At 37.4% G+C, this 12,040-nt stretch overlaps 1 protein-coding gene across 5 annotated transcripts in view; it reads left to right on the top strand.

Moving 5' to 3' along the window:
- Positions 1 to 12,040, top strand: part of DYRK1A (dual specificity tyrosine phosphorylation regulated kinase 1A) — a 170,525-nt gene that overhangs the window by 146,846 nt on the left and 11,639 nt on the right. For all 5 annotated transcript variants that reach the window (XM_019524612.1, XM_019524610.1, XM_019524609.1 and 2 more), the window contains 6 exons: positions 529 to 717; positions 2,426 to 2,573; positions 7,433 to 7,719; positions 10,735 to 10,881; positions 11,249 to 11,389; positions 11,632 to 11,938. In XM_019524612.1, coding sequence (XP_019380157.1) covers positions 529 to 717; positions 2,426 to 2,573; positions 7,433 to 7,719; positions 10,735 to 10,881; positions 11,249 to 11,389; positions 11,632 to 11,938 — 1,219 coding nt within the window. The remainder of the gene's footprint in view (positions 1 to 528; positions 718 to 2,425; positions 2,574 to 7,432; positions 7,720 to 10,734; positions 10,882 to 11,248; positions 11,390 to 11,631; positions 11,939 to 12,040) is intronic.

The raw sequence follows: 12,040 nt of genomic DNA, 5'->3' as shown, positions 1-12,040 counted from the left end.
CTGGGGGGCGGGGGGGGGGGGGGGGGGGGGGGGGGGGTGCAGCGCTGGGAAAATAGAGTAGTGGCAGATCTGGGAGCCAAGGCAATTAATGCTGCCACCACTCTTTTCACCTCTCCCCCGCAAAATTTCTGGGATTTGGGGAGCCCCCTTCCCCAACCAGCACAAAGCCCCAGACACCACACATCACTCTAGAGCTAGTGCTCAGGGTCAGACCCAGCCCAAAGTCCAAGTACTGGCAGGCTGGATTGGGCCATGGCATGCCACGTGGGGCCAGCACCAGTGTGTCAGATTGAGTCCTGGCATATGGCCCCCAGGCTCTAAGGGGTTTTTTTGCCTTCTTGGGACCTTCCAAAAGTAGGGTGTGTGTTTATATTTGGGGCCATGTTATATGTCAGAAAATACAATATTTCTTGAGGAGAAGTAGTGTAAAACCATGAAGTTGGAATTGGAACAGGTGTAATATGTGAAACTATTTTGATCAGATTTTAAATTGATGTTCCTGTAACCAAGTATTTTCCTCACCCACAGGTTTACTATGCAAAAAAGAAGAGGCGGCACCAACAGGGCCAAGGAGATGATTCCAGTCACAAAAAAGAGCGGAAAGTTTACAATGATGGCTATGATGATGACAATTATGACTATATCGTGAAAAATGGGGAAAAGTGGATGGATCGTTATGAAATTGACTCTTTAATAGGCAAAGGTTCCTTTGGACAGGTAATGGATGTTAGCCACTGCAGATAAAAATCAATGATTTTTTTAAACACCTAGCTTGTTTATTTAAATCAGATTTTGTTGTTGTTAAGATGCTTAAAAAACCCCTATATAAAGATATGTTACAGCTCAAAGATACCATTGTAGAATAAGGATTATAACTTTTAATTATATACTATTTGAGACAATATATTCATGTAACCTTTTCAGAAAAGTTTTATAAATAGGTCACAACAGGCCACGGACTATATTAGGGGCCCAAGTTTATGGGGTTCCCAGAGGCTCTTCTCTAGATTAGTAAAGATTAAAGAGAACCACCTTACCCTCAGTGCTCAGTCCAGAAAAACCCATTAAGCATCTCTGTGATGCTTAGTTTCAGTTCTTCAACTGTGGATTTGTGTCTCCAGAGATAACATCCTTGTTAACAGCAGTATATGGAGATGGGAGACAACAGCCCTCTTGTCTCTCTGCAAGTTTGTGTACACAGAGTCAAACCCTCGCCTCCCTTTAGAAAAGCAGATTCAAGACGTTAAATGAATAAAGGATTGTTGGGGGTGAAGTAGATTTGGGCATGAAGCAGGAGTCTGGAGATAAATGCAAGGAGGGAGGGGCAGTAGAAACAAAAGAGAAACATTTTGAGCAGACTATTCCAGAAGTCTTGAGAGAGAAAGCTTCTGAATATAGCCTCTCTCCATTGCTTTGAGATCTAGTGAGGGAATGGTATGATAGAAGGGAAAACCTATCATGGCAGCAGGCTTATAAGGCCATGAAAGAGACCCTGTTTGGGAATATTTTAATGAAGGTTATATCAAACAACGAGAATGCTTTTTGTAGAAAACAGTGATTAAATTGAGGCTTCCTGACCAGTGATTTAAATCATGATTTAAATTGATTTGATTTAAATCAAATCCACCCTGATGTTAGCTAAAAATCTTCAACTCATTTTGAGTTTATAAGTAACATCTAGTTACTACCTAGCCTGCATCTCTGTTTCATGGAAGATTTACTTCATTATTTTAAAACCCTTCCAATACGGTAATTTTGAATAAACATTCTTTTGGGGTTTTTTTCACCATTATTAAACATGAAATTTGAATGTATTCAAGCATGCATGTCAGTAATTGATTTTGCAAGTTAATCAAACTCTTTAACTTGAATTTGATATCAGTCCGTAAGTTTGTTGCCTTGTGTTGTAGAAACTTTAAACTGAAATTTATCTGTGGTCGAGACATAAGTGCATGGTATGATGGGTTATGTAATAAATATGTAACATCACAATATAAGGCTTGGAAAGGGGAGGTTGAGCACAGAATATTTCTGAATCTTGAGCATTTTCTTGAAAAAAGATTTTTACTCTGTTAGGTTTTTCTAAATTTGTTTTGCTGATTTGATACTTTTACTTTAGGAAAGATGATTATTTGGTTTAGTTTCTCAGAGAAGTCTGAATTCTCTTCTGTGATATGTTTATCATGAAAATTAATGTCACACAGATCACCTGTGGCTTCATTGTAGGATTAAATAAGACATGAAAATCCTCAAGTGCTTTTTGAAAAATGAGTCTCATGAAAAAATGTTAAATCCATAATTTGAAACTTCCTTGGTTTTGAAGATCTCTCTAAATAACTGTTAATGAAAAACATAGGGACTTGAATAACTAAAGTAGAGTTATGTTGTTTAGTGTATGTGTCTTTTTTTCTTTTCTTTTTCATAGGTTGTAAAAGCTTATGATCGTGTGGAACAGGAGTGGGTGGCTATTAAAATTATAAAGAACAAGAAGGCTTTCTTAAATCAAGCCCAGATTGAAGTGCGACTTCTCGAGCTTATGAACAAACATGACACTGAAATGAAATACTATATAGGTATTTAAATATTATTCTTATGTAATGAATTATAAATACCTGAGAACTGGGTTGTAGAGCCCAGGACCTTGCAACTAGTTTTTATATTGAATTTGTGTATTTAGTTTTACAATGGTGGTCAGTTTAAAACAGTTAGTCTGTCTGTTGGTACAAATTAATCTAACATTGCCTGCTTTTGCTAGGTATGTTCTAAAAAGGAATAACAGCTTTCATTACCTTTCCAGCCAGAGCCAAACATTGCACAGCTCTTAAACTTAGCCTTCTAGGAGGACATGGCAGAGAGAATCTGTTACTCTGTGTCGACTTTGGATAATGAGAGTTCTGCAGTGGGTTCTGACAACCTGTGGCTACCTTTCTCATTTCACTTTTTTCTTCAGGCATCGTGGAAACTGCTTGGGGCATGGTCAGGAATTGTTTCTGTATTCTCCAAACTCCCCATCTACTTCCTGTTGTATCCAGTGGATGGAGAATGCTGGGACTTGTCAAATGTTTCCTTTTGATACCTGAACTTGTCAGATTGAAAGAAAAGGACCACGGTTGTTCGATTTGAAAAAGTACAAGAGCACTGCTTGACAGTATGTCAAGTTATTTCCCTCAGAAATTAAGACATTAAAGACATTGCCAACTATCCTAATGTGATTTGATTAAGTAGTTTCCCTCTCCTCCAAGGAGACCTTTTTAGCCAAAGCAGAAGTCTAATGGATGTTTTCCAGCTTACTTTAGATGTTGAAGAATTAATCACCTGAGGGTTGAAAGAGACCTGATGCCAGATCTGCATTATTGATGGCTGAGCATATTTTTATGTTTGACTCTTGGGGGACTGTACTCTATGTAGACTTTACAGTTATGTCTGCAGTTAGAAGGTTTTCTTGTTCTGTATAAAAGGACTGTATTTCTCTATTTTTTTTTTTTGGATCACAACTTAAAATCTATGCAAATCATAATTAAGTCCATTGCCAACAGTTTTTATGAACACTGCCAAAGCCTCTCTATAAAGCATCCCCAAAGTGGTCATAAATCTGTGCTCAGTGAATCTCTATTAAAAAATGCTTGGGAAGGTAATTGGTCAGTCTCAAACTTTCTGTACAGTGCAGTCTTGGATTTAATCACCCTATCTCTCCTAGTTGACTCATAAAAGAACTCTAGGCTTAGGTTCTGGAGGGTGGAATTCCAGAACTGGATGAATTTGATTTCTGACCTTTTTTCAAAGGGAGCACTTTCAAATATGTTTTGGATCAAACGTTGCAGGAACTCAGTGTTTCTTCCTCATCACGAAAACATATTTTCCACCTTCATTTCCCCCCCACACTTTCCTGATGGATTCACGTATGGATCTTTCTTACAGAAAACCTAACGTTCCAAGGGGCAAGAAGAAACTAGTTCAGACCCAGTTGATACTTTTTTTTTTTCCAGCTCGGTGGGGTGAGGGGTGCATATCTTTAAAGATCCCTTTGTAAATCTGCAATAAGCTTGCAGGCATCCTTTTGATTGTTTTAACTCCAACAACTCTGTACAGTATGTTTTGAAAACAAGAAGCAAGTCCGTTATTTTGTGCACTTCATCAAACTTGAATCATCTCTCTTCCCAGATCAGTATACTGAATATTTGATTAAAATCCACAGTAGAGGTCTCCTTTCTGTAGGTAACCCTTCTGAGATAGCAAGACACTTCAGCACATTCTAATGGGGAATTCTTGATTGGGAATTTTATGGGTATATATTTTTCAGTCTTGTGCATAACTAGAGACATTAAGCCAATGTATGTGTCTTCATAAGTTTAAAATAGATATTGCTTGTTCAGTATGTTTAGCAGAAATGCCCTTGCATATTTAAGTTACATTGATCAACTAGTCAGGATAGTCATTTCCTGGGCTTTCAGTGGATCAGCACCAATTGCAGTACATGACTTGTGTTCCTTTTGACTTGCCTGATTACAATAGCAGCAGCCCTCTGAAGGGTTGGTATTTAAGATCCGCGTTAGTCAGTTGCTTACTGGACTTGCTGATGACTCATTGTGATCCCACCAGCAAAAGTTTGGTTTTTGTTCATTACAGAGAATCTACAAGACAAAATAATTAATTCAGCACATTCAGGTACATAGTGCTTTCTTACTTGTTCTTTGTTTAGCTGTTTAAGGCTATTGATGTCTTGCTAAGATTTGATGACTTGGTTTCAGTTTCACTTCAGGATCCTGTAACAGTATCTGTTGAATTCCAGAGTTTAGTACTTTCAGTGCTATGACAGAATATTGATACCAACAGTGAATATAAAATGCTCCTTCAGCTAGTAAGCAAGCAGAGAGAGAAGACACTTTGTAAGGTATGCCTTGATGGATCCTCTGACTGCAGATTAATGTCTTGGTCTTGGATGCCTGTTTGGGTCAAAGGATGGTGCAGGGTCTGTGAAATACATAAATGCATATTCTGTATTTGTGTAGTTGAGCCAGAAGTGATTTGATTAGTGCTTCTTGCCAGGAAAACATTTTCATCCTTATATATGATATTATGACGGGACACACCTTCAGCTTTTTATAGTTTTAAGGTACAGAATTGAACATGGGCTGCCAAGTTTTCAACCACTGATTACTTGCTCTGAAGTCATTCTTTATAAAGCTTTGCACAAGTGATTGTTTGAAGGCCCTTTGCAAACATGCCTTTGAACTATTTCTTCCATTCATCTTACCCTTTTATCCCAAAAAACAAAGTTTATTTAATGGCTAGTACTTCTTCTAGAAGAGCATCTGGGTGTTACACATGTTAGATTTCTCATTGCTTTCTATAATACATCATCCACCTACTTTCATCCCTAATGTCTTATCCCTTTTTCAGTTAACATATCCTTGGAGTCTGGATCCTTTCAGATCTATTTATTTAGTGCGCCTGAGCATAGAAAACCAGACTGCTTACTCTCTCTTAAGGAAAAATATAGATCCAAGCTCTTAAGTTTTATTCAGCTAGCACTTCTAATGCGTACAAGTCCTTCTTACTGTTTACATAAAAATTCATTTGACCAAATCTGTATCAGTTTCCTCAAAGGAATTAAGCTTAAGCTTGAAAATTAAGCCATACTGCTTCTTTGCAACACCAATGCACACTGAAAGCAGCATAGTCATGGCTCTTGGAGAACCGCTCTAATTAAAGCACTGCTGGTTCTCCTGTATCAGCGTCCCTGTGCTTAAAAATGGCGGTGAGGGTGCTTGAACTACAGCTTGTTCAATGAGCTTTAGTTCAAGCGCCCCCACCACTGTTTTTAAGCACAGAGATGCTGATACATGTGATACAGGAGGCTGCTTGAGCTTGGCAATTGCCACACTCTAGCAGACTTGATTAATCAAATCTGCTCCGATGCATTGGAATTCAACATTAAGGAGCAGCCTCTGTGCTGGTGTGCAAGTACCATTAGCTCTTAAGTGTTTTAATGTGCCTCTAAATGTAGCCTTTTCCCATGTTTGAGTTCTTGCTTTCTAAGAAATGGCAGGGTAGAGATGCACCTTATAGACTGACTAAATTAGAGATGCGGAAGCTTTTGCAAGCTTGAGCTCACTTGGACTTCAGCTTTGTGTATTTCTGATGCACCTGTAAGGTGCATATTTATCCTGCCTTCTGCTGGACATCAGACTAGCGTGGCTAGCTTCCTGTTTCTGGGACGAGATGTCAACTGGAGTACAAAAAGGATCTCGTATTTCCTAGTATTTCCTTTCTGTACTTCTTTTTCCACCAGCAGAGGAACTAGCCATTTTTTAGTATAAAGTTAAAAGTTTTGTTGTGCACCTTGTACTAAGTGATGGGAGAGTGGTGTTGTAAAGTTGAGTTGTGGATCCAAGGAGATTACAAGATGATAGGACCAACAATAAAATATGTCAAGACAGGGAGGAGTTTCAGCTATTTAACCTATACTCAGAAAACCAGGATACAGAAGGAAACAGATAGTTAAGTAGTGTGTTTTATTTTTCAAAACACACAAGGATCTCTAATAAAACAGAGAAGTCACAAGTAAGTATTATTACTCTTACCATGTCAGAGCACAAAAAATAGGTTTAAACTTCAGAAGCCTTTCTATTCCAGTTGATTTAAATGCAGTTTTTTTTCGGGGGGGGGGGGGGTGTTTTCACTGTCTTTTTAATTTCATAATAAAAACTGAATTGACAGCCAGGTAGCATGCAGAAGAAGTCTGTTAAAAAATCATGTTTTAATAGCCTGTTCTTTGGAATGGGAAATTAGGGAATCAGAGGGAAGGATGATAGAAGTCAATGGGGAAGAATCAGAACAGAGGAAGGGGAAGCCTGAGAAGAAGTATAGAGGGGAAGATAATGCATTTATCTTCTGTTACCCTGTGTCTGTGTTTTAACAGTTTAAAAATACTAGCTTTGATCTTAATTTTATGTTTTTGTATTGATTTATCTTGATATGGAAATACATATTTTAAAAATGTTAATTTACACTAATACTAAATTATCTATTCAGGATTGTTTAAGTTATTTTATTCAGTATCATATTTGTTCATCTAGAAATACGTTTTTATATTTCTAGGTAAGTTTTTTAAATATTTTAACTTAGAGGGTATACATATCTAAAATAGAACTACACACTGTATTATGTGATGAAATGTCTTTTAAAATCCTGAAAACTACAAAGTGTTACATTAGCATGTAGCAAAATAGTGATATAGTGTGAGTATGTAGTTTTAGTATTAGGTTGAAAGCCTTGATTTAACAAACATTCCATGAACCAAGATTTTCAAATTCAACTTCCAATAGATCTATTAAAGTGCTGTTGTATGTGTCTTGTGTGTGTGTGTGTGTGTGTGTGTGTACTGGTGATAACAAACATACTTAAATTATTCCCTTTCTTCCTTTTAAAGTGCATTTGAAACGCCACTTTATGTTCCGAAACCATCTCTGCTTAGTCTTTGAAATGCTGTCCTACAACCTCTATGACCTGTTGCGGAACACCAACTTCAGAGGTGTCTCACTGAACCTGACACGAAAGTTTGCGCAGCAGATGTGCACTGCACTGCTTTTCCTGGCGACTCCTGAACTTAGTATCATTCACTGTGACCTAAAACCTGAGAATATCCTGCTGTGTAATCCCAAACGGAGCGCTATCAAGATTGTTGATTTTGGCAGTTCTTGCCAGCTTGGACAGAGGGTGGGTCTTACATATCAATGTATACTTGATTAAAAATTTGAGAAATGATAAATTTAAAAATGAAAATCCCAGTGCTTTTTCATTGCTGTGTTTCAGTCTTGAGGAAGTTGCTATTTATGAAACAGTTTCTCTTTTGTTTTATTATATAATTATGGCAACAGAAAAAAGGAGTACAGGATAAGATCTTTTATTTTTTCAGTTATGTATAGAACTTCTTTAACAAACTTGACTTTTTATATTCTTAGTTATATTTTCCTGTTACTTTGCTAATGTATTGTGCACCTGGATTTGGCAATAGAAGCCTTACGTGGTGTAATAGTAATCAGTGTATAAAATATTTTCATTAGTATTTTCCTTTTTTGTATTTGCATTTCTTTCCTTTCCTTCTTTAGGATATTAGTATTTTGGGATGGGTTAATTCAGAAGTTCTCTTTTAGTATAAACATTGTAATTAGTGGTTTAAAAAAGAGGGGGAGGTAATTTAGTGAATATGGCCACAAACCCAGCAAACACATACCTGGGAGATTTGACTCACAGTTGTAATTACACATTGAGTACAGTGGTACTAGTGTAAGTAAAATTTTGTATATGTTTGAAGTTCTAGAGGTTTTCCTTTTAGATGAAGATAGATACACATTTATTGGGCAGTAGGGTATCTTGAACTACCAACTCCAGTGCTGTGTGTGTTTTCGAGGATAAGTATATGACTAATATTGAGGGATGCCTTAAAAAAGGGGAAAAGAAAAAAAAGAAAAAGGGATTGAACTTTAATTTTAACTATAAGTACATAACCTCTAGTTTAGGATTATATGGGTGCAGACTTTCCCTCCCCATGTGCCCTGCCACCGGTCCCCCCACTCCCCGCAGCAGGAGGCAAAGTTGTGTCCCCCACTGCTTTCAGTGGTGTAGCTGGAGGCAAAGTGGTGCGGCACTGAAATTCTGGTTAGTAAGGTATTCCGGTTGGTGAAGTACCAGATAACAGCGATTTTACTGTATTATATTTACTCCAATACAAGACAAGGTTCCCCTCCCAATTGACATGAGGGGGAGGGGAGGGAAATGCCCCTTGTCTTATTGCATAGAAGGAAATTTCACTAAATATATTGTCTATCATTAAACTACCAAAAGCAGCATATGCTCAGCATTAAAAACCAATTATGAACTTGATTAAGTGCAGCCAGCACTGATCATGACTATAAAACACATAGCTCATATGGGGCAAACATACTGATGGGAACCTACCACAAGGATATGTTAATGCAGCTCATCTGAATAGGATATAGAGTAATGCCCAATAAGTGCAGTCCTACTCTCTGCTGACTCTTTTTCAAGTCCTTGTGAGCCACTACACTGCATACACTTTGACTTACTCTTCACTCCCACAGCTGAGTTGTGCCTTTCTTTCCTATTTCTAACGGTTCCTGTTTCTTCACCATTCTTAATTGTCTAGCACACATCATGAAATGAGCCCCCAAAGAGTTCACCCAAAATCCCTCTCTTAACCTGGCGCATATGATTAATGTTTCCCCACTCTCCATGAGGTGAAGCCGGACTAGATTGCCCTACACTTAATCTGCATATACATTTTTGAAGGATCCCAGGACTCATGGCAAGGACACTTAGTTCCAGTCATGAGTGAATGGCTAATAAGCATATGGCTCCTCTGTATGGGGGTACACACACATACTGAGTAGTGCTGAGCTGTGGGGTCACCATGGCTTGAAATGCTGTTGACTCTGGTGGGGCCCAACCCAATTAAATATGTGGTAAACCAGAAGACTTTGGCTTTGGACTAATATCACGCATAGTCTGGTGCCCAAGTGCTGCTCAAAAGTGTATTTAATGGAGTACCACTGCTAAAACTTGTAGCGGTTTCAAACAAGCTAACATGGATCAATTCTAAATGAACTGAGTGTATGGGTACTACATACAAATTGCTATGGCCATGTTTAATTTCAAGTTTGTCATTTTCAAATTTGCTTCTCACTTCCATTTGCTTAATGGAGAGCAGGGTCTGACAGTAAGGAGAGGGGGAGGGGGCTGGCAGGGGGAATAAGAATAAGTTGGGGAAGCAGAGAGCAAAGGGGCTACCTGATTCCCCAGATTTATATTCTCTGCTGTGGCAGTGGGCTGGGGACTAATTCAAGGCAAACCTTCCAATAATTAGATTCTATACCTGGAAAATTATGACAAATTTATAAATTTTCCATATATAGAATATAATTGATGGAGGGGTCATCTTATAATCAGGGTCCTCTATTTGAGTAAATATGGTATTTTAATTTTAATTGGGAGTCTGCATATTGAAATTATAGCAATTCACATAGAACATGTTAAGAACCGTTCTCTCTTTCTCTGATATCCTATCATTGTAGCTAGGTTACTCCGTTACTGACTGATTTTCAGCTGGTGAAGAAGCATCCAACGTGCAGAGTAATTTTGCCATGGCTGGCAGTTGTGAGACAAAGCCATGAGGCAGACAGTTGACAGAGGTTCCTGTAAAGCAGAATTTTCAGACATCTTAAGGTTCATTGCAGGGCAATGGGATATAGAGTCGCAAGTCCTTAAGTAACTGAAAAATTAACTTAAGCTTCCAAATCATTAAGTGCTACTGAATATTGTACTTGTAAGTGTTTGGGGGGAAGTGTGAAGAAGTGTGTTCATGACCTACAGCAGGTAGTCAACAGAAATCTAAATAGGATGGACAATGGAGAAAATATTTATAAACTCAAAAGAATGAACAAGATAAATACTTAAAAATGTGTTTCTGTGATTGAAGCAAAGTGTAGCAGTGTAGGTTCTGTGAGTGAGTACTAGTTAGTATTGAGTACTGTTAGTAACACTTCTGACTTCATAGTACAAATGCAGTTTATTAAAATGTCAAACTTTCTTTGTGGTTCTCCCCTATTCCAAAATTACTTTTTCAGGCAATTTCCTGTTGTAAGTGATGAATATATAAATCAAGATAATACTATGTAGAAGTTTATTTGGTTTTTTTCAATACTTTTATTTCAGATATACCAGTATATCCAAAGTCGTTTTTATCGATCACCGGAGGTGCTACTGGGAATGCCTTATGATCTTGCAATTGACATGTGGTCCCTTGGGTGTATTTTAGTTGAAATGCATACTGGAGAGCCTCTTTTTAGTGGAGCAAATGAGGTCTGTAATTTTTTAGAATAAGTGACTGTTCATTCTAATTTGCATTTTAATCTGATTAATTGTAAAGCAAAAGTTGTTTAATTATTTGAGAATGGTCAACAGCATTGTAGTAGAAACAGTATCCTGATAGGTATCTAAATCATCAGATATTGATCTCAGATTTTAATTTATTGATTGATCTAATTTTTTATACTTAATATATTTGCTCTGAATTTTTTTTCTTTAAATGTAGAACTAATTATGAACTCCGCAGCTTATATGGATAGCAAACATTTTCTCCCTACCTTTATGTATTGAATTTTAGATTCTGCCATGTGTACTAAATAACTGGGTAATTTCTTATTCATAACAATTATCTTTGAACTAGGTGGATCAAATGAATAAAATAGTGGAAGTTCTAGGGATACCACCTGTTCATATTCTTGACCAAGCACCAAAAGCAAGAAAGTTCTTTGAGAAGTTGCCAGATAGCACTTGGAACTTAAAGAAGACCAAAGATGGAAAAAGGGTAGGTTATATATATTCTATAAGGTGTAGATTCTCTGAATAGCTTTGTTGACTACTGATGCTGATTGAATTTGTGTTTTACTGGATCATTAATTTTAATACTATTTAATATAATATCAAAAAATATTGACAAAGAGTTTTTAACTTTGATTTTTTTTTTCAATGATCCATTTAAATTATATTAATTTTAAGCTTTAGTTTATAACTAGAATAAAACTCATGGAATTTCTGACTTCTCAACAGGAGTACAAACCACCTGGAACTCGTAAACTTCACAACATACTTGGAGTTGAAACGGGGGGACCAGGTGGACGTCGTGCTGGGGAATCGGGTCATACTGTAGCTGACTACTTGAAGTTTAAAGACCTCATCTTAAGGATGCTTGACTATGATCCCAAAACTCGAATTCAACCATACTATGCCCTGCAGCACAGCTTCTTTAAGAAAACAGCAGATGAAGGTACAAATACAAGTAACAGTGTGTCTACGAGTCCTGCCATGGAGCAGTCACAGTCTTCAGGAACCACCTCTAGCACATCTTCTAGTTCAGGTATGTTTCTCACTGATAGATGATCACAGTAGAAGTGCACTGATATATTGTCCGATATATTATATCGGAGCAGTACTGATATAAAGAAAATTTGCTGTATCG

The sequence above is a fragment of the Gavialis gangeticus genome, unplaced genomic scaffold (assembly GCF_001723915.1).
Source record: "Gavialis gangeticus isolate Ggan-Ray unplaced genomic scaffold, GavGan_comp1, whole genome shotgun sequence".
In the NCBI taxonomy this organism is placed as follows: Eukaryota; Metazoa; Chordata; order Crocodylia; family Gavialidae; genus Gavialis; species Gavialis gangeticus.
Note: the sequence above shows the minus strand (reverse complement) of the source record. Positions and strands in the feature narration are given on the sequence as shown.